General features: G+C 40.9%; 2 protein-coding genes across 4 annotated transcripts in view; one reads left to right on the plus strand and one right to left on the minus strand.

The window, feature by feature from the left end:
• cep104 (centrosomal protein 104) overlaps positions 1-2,971 on the plus strand; it is a 192,174-nt gene extending 189,203 nt beyond the window's left edge. For all 3 annotated transcript variants that reach the window (XM_084332767.1, XM_084332768.1, XM_084332769.1), the window contains one exon: positions 919-2,971. In XM_084332767.1, the coding sequence (XP_084188893.1) occupies positions 919-1,067 (149 nt within the window). In that variant the 3' untranslated portion in view covers positions 1,068-2,971. The remainder of the gene's footprint in view (positions 1-918) is intronic.
• Positions 2,972-3,366: 395 nt separating this feature from the next.
• b3gnt7l (UDP-GlcNAc:betaGal beta-1,3-N-acetylglucosaminyltransferase 7, like) lies at positions 3,367-6,945 on the minus strand. The gene has a single exon (XM_084334207.1). It carries the CDS (start codon positions 6,679-6,681, stop codon positions 5,419-5,421), a length of 1,263 nt encoding a protein of 420 aa, XP_084190333.1. The 5' UTR covers positions 6,682-6,945; the 3' UTR covers positions 3,367-5,418.
• Positions 6,946-17,814: the final 10,869 nt, after the last annotated feature.

The raw sequence follows: 17,814 nt of genomic DNA on the forward strand, positions 1-17,814 counted from the left end.
ACCCCTCTCCACAAGCCCCATGCTACAGCGATGGAAACAGCTCATGCCCCTTGGTGAAATATAGAGCCGCATATTCAGCTTATTCACTATGGTTTCCTGCCTCGTAGCAGTTGGTGGTGCATATAGAAATGGTGACACGACATTTAAATGTAATGTATTTTTTCTTTTCAAGTCTGTCTTGATCACAAACTACGCCCTCTCCTTGAAAAACAAAAGGATTCTCTTGCTGGCCTGTTTGTCTCCTGAGAACTTGGTAGCAGCCTCCTCTTAGAATGTGTTAGCAGTGCTAGTGCAAGTCAATGGGTCACGAGACCCCTGCTCTCAACGTCGAATGCAAGTCCTTTCGGAAATGTCCATTATTACTAGAGTTAAGTAAATAGAAAGGCTTGTGTACAGTGCTGAGAGAGATCGTTTCACACCCTATTAACTTGCACTAGCGTTGCTAACTAATGCTAACTGGAGACAGGTGCTGTTTTTCGTAAAAACTATGAACACGGATGCAAAAACCTCCTCGAATGACCTTTTGAGGTCCTGATCCATCCTTTCGATGTAGTGAGTGTTGATGGATGTGTTTATTATGAATATTCTATGATTATGATACCTGTTTTCAGATTATGTGTTCATCCCTGATCCAACCTGTACGGTTCTCAAGCCGTCTTCACGCGCTGTCATGATTGAAACGTGACACTTTTGTGTTGATGACAAACACACACCTGTCACAAAACACAAGACGTTACCCCCCCCCCCCCCCCCCCCCCGCCTACAGAACCGGCAGCACAGGTTGCTTTGATTCATATATATACAGTAACTGTACGCGTAAACACAGCATACTCCACTGTACCGAAGCGCTGCATGTTGTATGTCCTGTGGCAACAGAAGGTCATTCTGTGTGTGTGTGTGTGTGTGTGGTTTGTCCAGGCAAGCCTGCCAGCGGGGCCAAGCTGAAGCAGGCCTGGTCGGTGGGGGCCAGAGGAGGCCGGCCGATGGGGCGCGGCAGCCGGATCCCTGCTCTGACGCCCAGAGCCAGCCATAGCCTGGCGAGTCGACACACACCGGCCAAGCGGTGATATCACCCCGGAGTGGACCTCAGGGCAGGCTTCTGCACCCAGAGGGGATGGTTGGTTTCCAAGGGACCTGGGGAGTTCAAAAGGAATGAGCATCCCAGTAGTAGGAAGCCCTTATGTTTCCTTATCTACTTTCCTGTAGGAAGGATCATTACTCTTTTTTTCTTTTCTTTTTTAAGATGCAAAGGCCAGCAATATAAAGATGCTATGACCAGCAATGTCACTAACTCACTCAGGTAGTAATTCAGTCGGTTATTCACTCACGGTTAACCACTCTGCCCCTAGTGGCAGTTCAGAGGCAACACACTTTTTCTTTTTTATTCGCCAAGTAATTCTGCTCCTTGAAAACCCCATCTGATCTGAAAATCACATGATAGGTGATTGATTGATTGATTGATTGATTGATTGATTGATTGATTGAAAACTTTATTAACAGATTGCATAATGGGTACAATACAGTACGGCTCAATGCAAACAACTGCTAAGAGGATGCAGACCAGAAAAATACTTTCGTCTTGTTTACATAAGGGTCCTCCATTTTCCAGGTTTGAGTGCTATCATTTATACAATCCGTCCATGTGAAAGTAGTCATGAGAATTATAGGAAGGCCCAGGTGAGGTGGCGGCCAAACCTCCCTTTTCCATAGGGTAAATTACAAAAGGCAGCGCTCCTGGGACAACTGTCCCAACAGAATGTGGAACAATAGATTCTCTAAATAAAGCCATTTGACAGCATGAAAGTACCCCCAGACTCCTTTACATTTACTTATCTCTTCTAAAACATAATTCTACCGATGGGGAATGCTGTATTTGTATCTGTTTTATCTGTGATGGTAGCGTAGCAGGGCTGTAGCAAGGTTGGGTTCAATTCCCTCTCAACTTCAATCAAAACGGGAGGGTGGATTTTCTTTTTAATTCAAATATAATGTGTTTAACATTTGAATTGAGTGAATTGAACCCAACGCGTAGTTGTGATTTAGCACTTTGCCAAAGTTGTCATGCTTCATGTAGGTGTTTATTTTTTTTTAATAAATATATATATATATATATAGTATAGTACTTCAGTATATTTTCTGAAAAGGATGGCCTCTAGAAGAACAAGAAATTTGAATAAAACAATATATTAACTAAGAACAATCAATTGATTTAGATAATTTCATAATCTGAAAACAATAATCACCCAACTATAATCTTCATTATCTTTCATTGTAGTTAAGCTTCAACAGAGATGTGTGTTATTTTCTGAAAATATATTTTGTATACTTTACCACTTAATTTGTACTGGGTGTGTTGAAAGTTGTACTTAAGATGTGTTTAAATATATTGAAATTATACTTTTTATGTGTTTTTGGTTGCCGTTGCTTACCAAAGTAGTACAATTCTAACATGTTTGCTAAAGTACAACTTAAATTAGGTAAATATCTCAGTGTTTTTAAGTGTACTTAGATTATATCATACTAAACATGTGCTTTGAATTACTACACAAAAGCACATAAGAAGTACCAAAAATACATTACAAATATACTCTCAGAAAAGTACATATGGGTAGAAAGATACTTTTAACACACTTGTACTTTACAAACAATACTATCAGTATTGGGAAATTTACATTTCTTTGACTTGGGTCGTCAGTATAGTATATATATTACTCAAATAGTGTACTTTTTAGTTTTTGCTAAATATCTTTTGACAATCTACTGCACTATTTTGATATGCTGTAGTCTTGTGAAATGTATCAGGGAAAATGAACCTTGTAATAAATAATCGTTAGAAGTAAGACCAAATAATACAGAATCTGCATTTGTGCAACTATACTTTGTATCAGTTTCCTTGTGCGTATATATGGAATTTGGTCTCAATAAATATATTTATTGTGCTTTTATTTTTTTTATTAAAATTGTTTATTTGAGTGTATACAGATCAGTGTTTTCTGTACATGGATTTCTGACTCATGATTACTATTTTGTGGCCCAAAGTATCTATATTTGTTTAAATAAAGTCAGATTAAGCTGGACATGGAGGATGTTGCTACGTCTGTGGGGTTTCACATGACAGAAAAGGTCTCTTTAGGAGGAACACCTGTTGCAACCTATACCAGCAATTAGTGTCAAAGGGACCCCTGCTTAGCCCTCCTCTTACTTAGCACTGAGGTGGAAACATGGATGTACAAAGACACATTTATTGAAGATCTGCAACAGACATGAAACAAAACAGCCTGTTCTATTTGACTATGCAGAAACTGAGAAGTATTTGTGATAATCTGATTCCCAGAATCCCCCCCCCCCCCCCCCCAATGAGTACTGTGCTACACTTCTGGTAATTTACCATCACTAACGTTAATAATATTAAGTCAAAGAGCATCACTGTGTAAAACAAGCTAGTAGGGGTGTAACAATACGCAAATGTTCCGATTCAATGCAGATTTAGATGTTTCGTTTTGTTGATAGTAGTCATTTTGATAGTCGATTGAATGTAAAAGAAAATGTAATTCTGAGTTGAGATTGTTACACCCCTACAAACCAGCGTGGCTTTTCCATGACAACTGATGTAGTATTTCCCTTACAAAAAAGTATCATGGTAGTTTGATGGTATTTTCAGTTTTACCATTGTATAATTTACAGTCGTGGGTAGAAGTCATGGATCACCATGGTGCCATTTTTTTACTTAAAATAATACCATTGTGTAATAATCCAATGTAAACCATGATAAGAATTATGGCAATATCGTGATTTGAGAGTTGACAGAGTAGCCCATTTGTATGTAAACTACCATACAGTACATAGATCTACAAAATATAGTTATTTGGTTCTTGGGGTGTGCCTCTGCAAATTACACACACAAAACTGTGCACCCATAGATGTATAAACACTAGATGGCTCAAGGCGAAGTCTCCCGTGTAGTTCACCGGTGGCCATCTTGCTTGAGAGGACTACTGCTTTAAGGTGATGATCTGCACAAACAAAAATACTCAACTCGCTGAAATCTTGACTGATTTACAAACGGTTTGGTTTATTACAAACGTTATTAACGTGGCTATGACTCTTGCTTGGACGATTTTTAATATTTTTTTTCATATCAGTCCATTATAAGTATGCAGTACGATAATCTATATCTGACGTTTTTAACAAACCAAACGGTTGAAAATTTAGCAAGCTATGGTAATTTCAATAGTACATGCACCATAGACATGCATGTTATGAGTGGGCGTGCTCCACCCACGCAAGATGGCCGCCATGTGGCAACGTCGATCTCCGTTGGCCCGCAGCACGGGTGAGTCATCTAGTGATATATCTATGGGTGCACCGGTACAAGGATGGCCTCTAGAAGTACGAGAAGTTTGAATAAAACTATATTAACTAAGAACAATCAATTGATTTAGATAATTTCATAATCAGAAAACAATAATCACCCAACTATAATCTTCATTATCTTTCATTGTAGTTAAGCTTCAACGGAGAGGTGTATTGACTCCCTCCCACAGTTGTATTTGACAATGACACTGAAGTCTTTAAATGAAGCACAAGAAAAAGATACAATAAAATATGTTAAAGTGGAATGTTATTCAGTTTAGGAAATCAGATGTGTTGTTTCCTGTGGCTTCTCGTGGTTCAATCAAAATGTGTGATGAGCAAAGCTATAGCAACCCAAGATCTAATACTGTGATATCACCAAGACATACAACTGTACAGCCTAGAGTTGCTCCAGGGAGAATGTACTAGAGCTGACTTTGTGCAACCAAATAAAGCATTAATTTATAATGGTGTCAGCATCTATGAAACAAAATGTCCCCACATCCCCAGGAACCTCCCGAGGCTGCTTTCAGTTGCCTTTACCACCTTCTCCAATTCATTCATTGCTATGACATCATCGCATGGGGGAGTGTGCAGATACCCACTTTCTTGTGCTTTTATGGTTTACCAAGAGTATAGAGAGATATGGCTCTAGGTTTACCCTACTCACTTATCATCCCAATTATTCTGCATCTAAATAGGTAGGCCTACATCAGAGCAGGGTCACGCCTATAGGTATAATTTCCCTTAGTAGTATACTCACCTACTACTACACTACTAAGGGACACACTTCTGTCTCGTTTCTGCTAGTATTTTGTCCACCAATACAAACCACTGAGCTTAGAACAATCATAGGCTACTGAAATCCAACGTTAGGCCTACTTTCCTTTAATAACAATTAAAAAAAACGGACAGACAATTTCATTATAATTTGTTTGATCAAATATTGGACAATTTCATTATTATAAACAATGATCACCCAAATGTAAGCCTATGCCTTCATGTTCTATGTAGCTTAGCTTCACTTTTGTGCAAATGTGTCCCTTTTACAGTTTAATTTGACGGTCATACTGAGGTCCTTTTTGCGCAAACGAGGTCTTCCCTTTGCACCACGGTCCACATGTTGAGCAGTTCTTGCGGGTTCAGTTTGTGCACCACAATGAGGTTCTTGTAGAAGCACGGCTCACTGTTCATGGGGCTCACACGGCGTTTGGTGATGCCAAAGGTCCTGAACCCGGAGTGCATCTCGGGTGCCAAGTGGAGCCTCTGCACGCACATGCCTAAAAACACGTCATCGATTGGATACAATTCCAAGTCCTCCGACACCACGAACAGCCGCCTGGCCAGCGGCGAGGACATCAGAAAACCTCCGCCGCCGACGTAAGGGGGATATGGCTTATCATATAACTCTTTGGGAATGTAATATTTGCTTTGGCGGTTTCTGATGGGGATAGCTTTGGAGATGGTGTCCCCGACAAATAAATTGAGCACTTTGCGCTCCTCGACCTTGAAATCAATGAGATCCAACAGGTTGTTAGTGTTGACAAACACGTCATCATCTCCCTTGAATATGAACTTGGCACTAGAGCAGTGAATGTCAAACCATTTGAGAAAGTTCACCTCTTTCAAAGTGAGGTTGAAAAAGGTGTCCATGAAATCCCATTGAAGGATGTCCCCGTAGACCCTGTCCTCGTACTCGATTAGCTGTTGGAGGTTTTTAGTGTCTTTGCCGTTCGTCGGGCTTGCTAAAAGAAACAGCGTTTTTATTTTCTTCCCATCAATCGTCTGTTCTCTGCCCCACGTCTTGCGCACCGCCTCCCGCCTGTCGTGTTGTTCTATGATGGACTTGACCACCATGAGCAAGTGAACGTCTCCATCCGCGCACTTGTCCGGGTGGTTGATCAACATTGGAAAGTACCTACAGTGTCTGTGCAGCACAAACTGGTGAAATCTGGGATCCAAGCGCCGAAACCAGTCTTTGGTCCTCACAGATGAATCTTCACTACAGTTCATAACGTGCACGTCCCAGGATGCCCGCCGTGTCCCGTTGGAGACGGTCACCCGTTGCGCGTCCAATTCATCGCCGAACACAGGTGGCGAAAAGTTCCCCAAATTACTTTTCACAACCGCTTTCTCTTTGAACGCAACACACTCGGGTCCACACCATCCAGTGTCCCTAATATGTTTGGCTCCCACGACATCCTTATCCGCGAGTTTTAATTTATGGATCATTATAAACGACGCAAAAATGAGAGACAAACTCAGGAGAGTTTTCAACAGACCGGCCCTCTTCCTCCTGAAAAAGTGATCCATTGGTACAGCACACATGGTGTTAGCATCGAGAAATCCCTGGACATTGTCCCTCTTTCAGACCCGGTGTCTCGTGCCCCAGTGTCCGATTTTTGTCCACCATCGTCCTTAACGTGGAGACCCCTGCGTAAACTACACCAGCGCGGCAGACGCCACACTGTATTCGGCCCACTTTGCCATCATGACCACGTCCGACCAAACCACACGTCCTTCGGTGAGAAAAAAAAGACCAGTGATAAACATGTCCTTCACGATCCTCCGTGCATCATTTCATCCTCTCTCTTCCCCTCTTTTAACAGACTGGTTCAATAGGGGATATCTGCAGAGCCGCAAGCCCAAAGTCTGGGCGGGGCTTCGTGGCTTGTACTCTGTTTGAGGCGGGACTTCGGGGCTTGTACTCGGTTTGACTGTGCATTCGGGCTTGTACTCGGTTTGACTGTGCAGTAGTCAGTTTGTGCTGTTTATAAGCAGTGAGGACTCCAGCATTTGCATTTCTGTGTTCCGTGTTGCAGGTTAGGGTTAGGGATCATACCTGTCAACCCTCCCGTTTTTCCCTGGATTCTCCAGTATTTCAACCTTTCAAGTGGTGCATGGGTAAGGCTAAGAGAATTATCAAAGACTCCAGCCACCCAAACAACTGCCTCTTTGAACTTCTGTGGTCAGGCAAGCGATATAGGCGAGTCAATATATGGTTTAACCCCAAAAAAATTGATACAAAAGGTTTTTCAATGGATTCTGGTAGTATTGGGCGTGCTAAATAACATACTAAAAGTCGACCAAAATCGACCCCTCCGAAAGCCGTCATTTCCAAGATGGCGTCCCAGATGGGGCCGGGGCGATTAAAATGGCTATATCTCAAATTAAGAAAATGGTGCAAAGGATTTCTCAACTGATTCTGGTACCTCTGGGCATGCTCACTAACATACTAAATCTAGGAAAATACACCTTCCAGAAAGGCTTCATTTTCAAGATGGCGTCCAAAATTGCGGCTGGCCAAGCTTAAAATGGCTATATATATGTCAATATAAAAATTATATAAATGATTTTGTCATTTGATTCTGGTACCCCAAGTACCCCTAGACATACTTAGGAACATACTAAAGTTTTAGGGAAATACACCTTCCGAAGAGGCTTAATTTTCAAAATGGTGTCCAAAATGACGACTGGGAGCTTAGAATGCCTGTATCTCAAATGGGAAAACATTTCTAAAGGATTTATAAACTGATTCTGGCACCTCTATACATTAATAACGAGCAAAATATCTAGCTAAATATATCTGCTAGGAATGCATCATTTGCATCATCAAAATGGCTGCCTGTAGCTTATTTTGGCTAAAATTAAAATTGGTTATTATATTCAACCTAGAAAGCTGGCTTTGGTGTTGAACACAAAATAAATGACCCAGAAAGGACTTCCGGTTAAGCTGCAATATGTAGCGCACGCAATTGGTTATAGCTCCGCTCCCGTTATCGTTAATTTCGTTTAAAAACCTTATTTGGACAATACCAAAAGAGACTAGACCACATCGTATGTATTGATAAGACCTTCTACTAACTATATCAAAAGACAACATGGTTAGGGGTGGGGAAAAGACGGGAAAGAAACAAGATACGGCAAAGCCAACGGCGCAGATTGAAACTCGGTCAAAGACAATGACAGGCGACGCTGTGGCAGATCCGTTGGTGAGCCCCGGCGCGGGGAATATAGAGGAGAATACACAGGGACCAAGGACAACTGGCCCCGAGATGGAGACAACAGATGACAACATAGCAGGAACATCAGAAAAAAGTACCGTGAAGGAAAAAGCAGGCGATTTTGAGAAGATAATAGCACAATCATCCATCGGATCCCTCACTGCTCCAACAACATCAACTGACACAAGCAGTTCAGTTGCACAGCCCGACTTCAACTCTCTGACTACCCTGATAAAAGAACAGATGATCGCTTTCAAAGCACACGTAGAAGAACAGTTGGTCGCACACGCTGAACACATCGATACTAAATTCGAAGAGGTTATGAGAGCAGTCACTTTGCTGTCCGTGCGAATCACGACAGTGGAGATTTCGGTGACAGAAAACACAAAAGCAGTCAAGGCGAACGAAGGTATCATGACAGCGATGGGAGAAGAGATGGAAAAAGTTAAAGATGAATACCGGAGGGAAATAAAATTGCTTAAAAACGAAGTGATGGAGAGGCAACTAGAAACCCATCGTTACCACAGGCGGAATAACATCCGCATTGTGGGGCTTGATGAATCAGTGAACTGCGATGACATCAACTTTCCAAACGTGTTATCAACGATTTTGAATAACTCCGATCCAAACAAAGTGCCAGAAGTGGAACAAGTTTACAGAATTGGTTCCCAGGGGCAAAATATCAACGGGCCGAGAGTCATCGTTGTCACTCTACGGAAAACTACAACAAGGGATGAAATCATCAAATATGCTCGCAACCAACGTGGGATGCTGAAGTATGGTGATAAACCAATATTTATCTACGAAGATTTGAGCAGAGAGGCCATCATCCGACGTCAACCATACAAAGTTGTGATGCAAAAGCTGTACACAGCCGGCCACAAGCCAAGGCTAGCATATCCGGCGCTGTTATCATTCTTGGACAATAACGGCCGCAGGTTAGGTCCATTTACACCCTTTTATGCTGAGGATTTCCTGATTCAAAATGCAGCAAATAACCCAAAGCATGACGGAAATGCCGGAACCAGTTAAGCCTCTCCCTAAATATATACCAGTGTAGGAATGACTTTATTGTGTTCATCAATGAGGTCATTCCACCAGTGTTGGAATAACATTGCTGTGTTCATCAAGTAGCAAACGATATGCAAGTCGTCTATAACAATGTTTACTGTGTATAATACGATTCATAATACATTATAATTTCAGTCTCTGGTCTCTGAGGGGTCAAATAAATATCAATACAAAAAGATCTATCTGGAATATTCTGGGTTTATCGCTCAAATGCCCTGGGTCTCTTAGATCATTCTGGAATGTAAAATAGTCTAGGCACTAGTATATTCTACAACCTTCTAGAATATAAGGCACCATGACAACGAAGTAAAGTAGTCTAGGCACTAGTATATTCTACAACCTTCTAGAATATAAGCACCATGACAACGAAGCATACAACTCTAACAATAACATTCGGTGTGCATACACATAGCATATATAAATTAAATGAAGTGCAATCAGCCCTTAATAATACTTTAAAATTATCCACACATAAACGTATGGGCACAGCAAGGTTATTCTAACAATTTAAGTAATCACTCCATTAAAGGCACATTGAAGCGCTAAAAGGCGCTGCTTTTCTATCTTATCTAATCAGTTAAATCGGTTCTAGTGGCTTCTCCACGTTGATAATTATTTATCTCTTATTCCTTATCTATATCTTTCCATTGATTTTTATTTTATTAAATTTTTTCTTCTCATCACCCTATATTTTTTAAACATAATTTAACTTACATTGTTCTTTTCCAATGTTCTTCACATTAAGTTGTCAATATTACTATATATTTTTTAAATATATTGTAACTTACATTATTCTTTTCCAATGTTCTTCACATTAAGTGTCAATACTGATCTACAATCTTTTCCTTTTTTTTTCCCTCACACGTTGGTGGAGGGTTCAAAGGAATATGTCGATAAAGGTTTATTCTCTTTTTATTTTATTTTTTATTTTTATCTTTAGGTTAATTATCACAATACTTCATTACAGTAAGGGAAGGTGCAAGACCAAAAGCGACATTCTATTGCAATAGAATGGAAATGTTAGATCCTATGGCAATGAGCATAGGAAAATTAGGATTACAATGCTCAGGTTGGGCAATCCGGTGGACCATGGGAGAAAGTCAATCGCGGAGGATGTGTTCTTGGAACACAGGCATGTTCGACTTTCTGGGAGAGGGGAAAATAGGGGATTTTTATTTGTATATATATATGTTTTTAAGCTCAGCTCTCAACGGGACCTCATTAATTGGATGTGCATCTATTGTAGCTTCATACTCCAGAAACATTACCAAAAACTACACGAAAACATGCATAGACTATGGCTAGTTTGAATATAATGGTATGGAACACCGGTGGGATAAACAAACAACACAAGCGCAAAAGCGTGCTTACACTGATGAAAAAAGAACATGTGGACGTGGCACTATTAAGCGAAACGCACATTTTAGAGGGAGACATAAATACGTTAGCGGATAACATATACCATAATATTGGTCACTCTTCTTTTGCTACGAGAACTAGAGGGGTAGCCATAGTCGTCAGACGCAAATTAAATATCGAATTGAAAGGGGTATGGTCGGATGCTGAGGGGCGCATAACTATAGCTAGGATTATACACAATAACAGGAAAATTGCATTGGCAGCGGTATATGCCCCGAATTTGTACGAAGTGGGTTTCTTCACTTCACTAACAGGAGAAATGTTAAACCATCCCGAGTACTCATACATAATAGGTGCGGATTTTAATGCCATTTGGAACCCAAGGATGGACAAAACTTACCTTTCCTTCTCCAGCGAACAAAAGAATTCATCTAAAGCATTAAAAGATTGGTCGAAATCAACAGGAGTAACTGATTTATGGCGTTCACTTAACCCCATGACCCGCAAGTACTCCTGTCGTTCGGCGAGACACAACACACTATCCAGAATTGATTACGTCTTTGCATCCCCGAGAATATTTGATAAATACGAAGTGGAAATGACACCCAATGCGCTATCAGATCACTGCTACTTAATCCTGAAAGCAACATTTGGTACATTATCTACCCGGGCCCCAAGATGGCGTTTTAATTCGATGCTGCTTAACAACAAGGAATTCATTACACAAATTAAAGAAGCTCTCACAGTATTCCTACAAGTTAATACTAACTCGGTGCAAGATCCCAGAATATTATGGATGTCGGTAAAGAGTATGATCAAGGATTTCTCGGATAGATTTACCTCCATATTGCGCAAAAATCAAAACACAAAACTGTCTGAAAAGGAAACGCTTTACTCAACGCTTTTTAATTCTTTAAAATACAACAACTCTACTAGACTAGATAACCAAGTTAACATTCTAAAGACCGAGATCAAAGCAATGTACAGACAAAAATCGGAATTGCAAATACGCAGCACTAGACAACAGCAGTACTTCCAAGGTTCTAAACCTAGTCACCTATTAGCCATGCGACTAAGAATTAATGCAAAATTTGCAGATATAACTGCCATTAGGAAACAACAAGCTCTAGTAACAGAACCCAAAATAATAAACGATACATTCAAAGAATTCTACTCCGATTTATATAACTCAGAAACAACCTTTGATCAGGACAAATTAGACACATATCTTAATCAAATTACTCTCCCTAAACTTACAGATGAAGACGCTAAACAGTTAGAAGTACCGATCACATTAGAAGAACTCAAGAAGGCCATATCCGGAATGAAAAACGGCAAAGCTCCGGGAATTGACGGTATCCCATCAGAAATGTACATTTCTTGCTGGGACATATTTGGACCCTTATTACTAAATATGATCTTATACTCAGTCAAAGAGGGAAGCTTCATCGAACACCAAAATACCGCACTCATTTCAGTTCTTCACAAAAAAGACAAAGACCCCACTGAATGCGGTAGTTACCGTCCTTTAAGCCTCCTCGGAACCGATGTCAAACTGTACTCTAAGATATTAGCCATCAGATTGCAAAAGCATATGACGTCTTTAGTTCATACGGACCAAACAGGCTTCATAAAAGGTCGCCTGATCAATGATAACATAAGGCGAATACTGCACGTACTAGATACAGACAAAGAGGACATCACACCTAAGGCGATACTATCCCTGGATGCTATGAAAGCATTTGACAGGTTGGAATGGTCGTTTCTATGGGCAGTATTGGAAAGGATGGGGTTAGGAAAAGGTTTCATTGATATGATTAAAGTACTATACAAGGACCCATCGGCCATGATTACAACAGGCACAATCATCTCCAAAATCTTTCCGGTATCACGCTCTGCCAGACAGGGTTGCCCTCTTAGTCCCGGACTATTCAATTTATCATTAGAGCCTTTAGCACAATATATAAGACAATCCCAATCCATAGAACCAATCGTAATCAAGGGCACACAACAAAAAATTAGTTTATATGCGGACGACGTAATATTGTTCATGCAAAACCCCAACACCACATTGCCTCATCTGCTCAAGTTGATTGAGAACTTTGGTGATCTATCGGGATTTAAGATAAATTGGCCGAAGTCGGCTTTCCTTCCACTTAACACCCCTGCAAAAAAAGGTATAACCCTCCCAGGTGCGATACCGATGGTAAAACATTTCAGATGCTTGGGGGTGGAAATATTCCCCACCATAAGACAAACGGTGAAGCACAATTACACAAAAATACAGAACAAAATCAAGGACGACCTGGACAGGTGGGCAAAACTTAAAAACTCAGTACAGGCAAGGGTATCAATAGTTAAGATGGATGTATTACCAAGAATCAATTTCTTCAGCTCAATGCTTCCGTTACCTCCTCCAGAGGGCTACTGGAAAAGATTACAAACCTCCACATACAAATTTATTTGGAATAACAAACCGCCTCGCATAAAAAGATCCACCGCACAGAGAAGTAAAGCAGACGGTGGCATGGCAGTCCCAGATTTTTTACAATATTTTAATGCCTTCACATTAAGACCATTGAAGAAGATATGGTTTGACCCCGAGGCTTTGGTATCTTGGAGAGAATTAGAAGAAAACATAGTAGCCCCACAGAGATTGAAAGACATAGCATACACTAAACTTTCAATCAAGCATTGTGAGCGAGAATTTGGCCCAATAATAACCCATGCAATCAGGACATGGCGGGAAACTCAAAGGAAATTTCCTAACAATCAAGTATGGCATAATCACACTCCCATATTCAATAACAATGCTCTCTTAATGGGAAAACGACCTATAAGATTCCCTGTATGGGAAGAAAGAGGCATACACTCATTAGGGGATATTTTTAATAACAAGGGCCTCTGTAGTTATGTCGAAATATGCATAAAGTTTAACCTCACCGAGTCCACATGGCTTTTTTACATACAGTTAAAACTTTGTATGAGATCTCACGGTGTTCCATTACACATACCAATTGAACACCACAGATACCACAAATTTTTCTATGACAGAAATACATTGGGAGGTTTTGTATCAGGTTTTTATTCACAATTACTAACGTCCTCGTACGAAACCCTTCAACTAGACAATGTCTGGAGGAGGGATATACCAGACCTGGAAAATGACTTTGATTGGCAAGGAGCCTGGGCAAATGTCCGACTTACATCAAGGAACCCGGATCATCAACAAATCAATCTGAACTATATTCACAGGACATACTTGACTCCTATAAGGCTGTGCAAAATGGGGCTTATACAAAACTCCAAATGCTCCCAATGTACAAATGGGGACGAAGGAACATTTATGCACATGTATTGGGACTGCCCACCAGTTAAGGCATTCTGGGAAGATGTGTCCCAACAATTATCAATACTCGTATTTTGGAATATACCTGTACACCCCGCGGTATTGCTATTGAATGATGTTTTTGAGTTTGCAGTGAACCCACAACTAAAAAGATTGGTTTTATCGGGTATCACAGTAGCTAAAAAACTGATTGCATCACGTTGGTTTCAACCGGAAAAAATGTGCCGGAAAGTGTGGTTTCTTACATATCTTGATGTGATATATCAAGAAATATCAACAGCAAGAATTCTAGGGCTCAATGAATCCAAAATGTTAATGTGGTTAGAAGTGGTGGAGAGAATAAAAGCTAGCCTATAATGGTGATGTCTGGTTAGGAGTGAGGGATAATAGAGGTACTATCCAAGAGGGGGTCCGGGAGGGGGGGATTTGAGCTGGAGCATATGTGTGTAGGGTTTTAGAAAATAGGTATTCGGGGTATATTATATACTAACATTTATATAATTGTAACTTCGCTGGATATACACGGTATACGGTTAAAATGTTATTATTGACTATTTTTGTTTTATCCTGTTTCTGTACTTGCATATATTTTAACCACCTTTACTGAAAGTTTCATTATACATTGTGTGTTGAGTACTGACTTTTAATAAGTTTTGTTTTGCAATAATAAAAAAAATTAAAAAAAAAAAAAAAATAAATGACCCACTTATTGTGGTCTTTAGGCTTACTCATCATCATCTTCAGGATCCTCTGGGAGAAACTTGTTATGTGGATTGTCACATTCATGAAGTTGACATGGTCCACAGACAGTAGTACGAGGTAGTCCATATTTTCTGCATGAGCAGCGAAGTGTCTTGCAGGCAGTGGTACAGTTACAATGAATGACCTTCAAGAGACTGGAGCAGCATTCATTGTTGACATGAGTGGGACAAATCTATTGTCCTGCAGGTTCCAGCCCCAGTCTAGAGCATCTATACCATCATCGGTTCCCATCCAGACCATGACCTGGTAGTATGCTCTACGACAGTGGAATTTGGTAGCAGATTCAGTTGGTGGTAGACATTCAGGCGTTACCGTTGATGAAGCTGAGACAACCTTCTTGCTGAAAATGTTATATCTCATTTTTGCAAGCAAATCTGTGCACTTTCCACCAAAAAAGACAGCCATTGCTTGGCACCCAAGGTCATCGATCACATCTGTTGTCTGGTTTGGTACAGTGAATGCATTGGCACAAGCCTGAAGGACAGGATCCCCTTTTACAAGTTTTTGGAATGCTGTCTTTTTGCCAACTCCGAAGATCCGGGAAGTTGTGTCACAGCCAGTCACAGCATGGATGAACAGCAACTGAGAACACACATCCTGTCCGAGTACTTCTTTCAAATGGTTTATGGCGTACACTTTAAAACTGCCATCAGCTTTCGACTTGTCTGATCTGAAATAAAGGCCCTTGCTATCTCTCTGTGCATAGTAAAGAAGTAAGACGAGGAGATCAGTATCTTCTCCAATCAGCGTCGTGGTGTGAAGAAGAGATGATCCCACTGCGGCCCTTACTATGTCTACATCAGCATCTCCAAGTGAATTGACCACAGTGCAATCCCGTTCTTTCAGTTCATCACTTATCATGTGGATCAGTTTCTGTTTATTCAGATCTCTTGACAGGAACTCCTCCTTCTTACCTGAGAACTCTGTCTCAGCAGTGAAGTTGACAATGGGATGAATATTGTTTCCTCTTCTTTGATGTGTGTTGTCTTTAATGGATGGCCCATCCTCATAGCCATCAAACACAATGGTTGTAGCTGAGCCATAATGTTGGATGGTGAAGTCTGCATATGACTGTGCAATTTTACCATAGCTTTGTCCGTGCTTCCATTGTATTCGGTGAAGGAGTGAACCACCATCAAGAACATAATGCTCCGTTTCTGGTACAGAATCTAGGATTGCATCACTTGCATGATCACAGATCGCGTGCGCTAGTTGTGGTTTATCAGCTTTGCGGAAGACGTTTCCGGCTTCAAAGAGGGCAGGAGGGAAAGGACTGAGTTCGTAACGCATAACCTCCTCCAATGACAGCTCTCCAGTTTGGGAGACAATAAGGAAACGTTGAAAAAGAAGTGCAGAATCAATGATTCGATCAGGAGCAACCTTGATAGACGATTTTTGTCCAAGGGTTATGGCTTTATCCTTTCTACTAAATGAAAATGTGAATGCCGGCTGTCCGATCATTTTGTGCATGATGTTGCGTCCAACAGAGTCATAATCATGCACGTTCACTCCATCCTCAGCGACAACACCTGTAACAACATTCCTTAAAGAAGAGTCTGGAGAGAAAGGTGAACATATAGCAAGTTTTGAAGTGATCTTCTCCAGGTCAGCAGCATCCCTTTTCATCCTTGCCTCTGTTGAATCCTTGTGTTGTGCTGTTCTGATGTTGTGTATGTCTGGTTTGAGAACTCCTGCATTGCGGTGTTATACTCTGATGTTATGCCCTTTGACATTGTCCAAAGGGATCTCTGATTGTCGGTCATTCCACTTCCATGTGTCATCCCTCCTGTAGTCTTCAATGACCTCATCAATGTTGTTTCGATTACAAGATCTGAGCTGAGGCCTGCCCATGATTGGCTGCTGCGACGGATAACATGAAAACCCTTTTCAAATTGTCTGAAGACATCTGGGTGGTTGATGTGAAGCTGACTCATCTCTTGGACATAAAAGTGTGCCGATTTCAAGTAATTGTAATGCCCAGCCGCAGCGAATATCGGCATGCATTCAGAAACAGCGCGTAGGTGCAAAAGCCAGGAACCTGTGCGATCTGCTGTTATCAGTGACCTAGCAACTTCTAACATGTGTTGGTAATTTAGCCACAACTGACTAGTTTTGGATCTAGCACACAGTTCCATCTTCCTTTTTCCCAGCTCTTCATTTATTGTAATGAGGGTCTCTGATGTGAACACTGTTTCCAATGGCATTTCACCCTTAACTATTGAGGTATACATTGCTTCAGACTGTTCAACCATTGCTGCAAATTCATGACTATCATCTACCATTTCTGATATTATCATGCGGTTAAGACATTTGTCAACCAGAAGATGGCCACGGAATGCTCTCTGAACTGATTTGCCTGTCATCATATGGGCTACTGAGTTCTCCCCATAGACTACCCCTAGAATGTCCTTAAGTCCTGTACCGTCCATCAGTGTACCAATTGCTCCTAGCAAATTCATAAATGTGTGAAATCCTCCTAGGAGCAGGACAAAGGACTTGAGGTGACTGCACTGTGGTGAATCTAGGATTATCTCTGCTGCTTTCCAATATAGGGGTTGGTCAAATGTAACTACTGGGGCAAGGTGGTGTTTGGATGCCAGACCACAAATGAACTCCAGTGTTGACAGAATGCATGTTTTGTCTCCGGAGTACATGTCTATCATTGGTAAGTATCTCACTGAAGACTGCCCTGGATGTTCATCTCCCTTATGAATAATGTGCATCATCCCCTGCCAACCAGGTGCAGGCTGTTTGAAATTGAACGATAACTCCCAAAGCAGATCAACCATCTTGTTACATTCTGCAAGTCTTGGAAGTTCTTTAAATGTGGTGTCTCTAACAACTATAATGGTCAAAAAGAAGGCTTCAACTATGCTAGCTTGAGAGCTGGAGAGTGCAAACACCTTTTTTAGTAAG

The sequence above is a fragment of the Notolepis coatsorum genome, assembly GCF_963971535.1.
Source record: "Notolepis coatsorum genome assembly, chromosome: 17".
In the NCBI taxonomy this organism is placed as follows: domain Eukaryota; kingdom Metazoa; phylum Chordata; class Actinopteri; order Aulopiformes; family Paralepididae; genus Notolepis; species Notolepis coatsorum.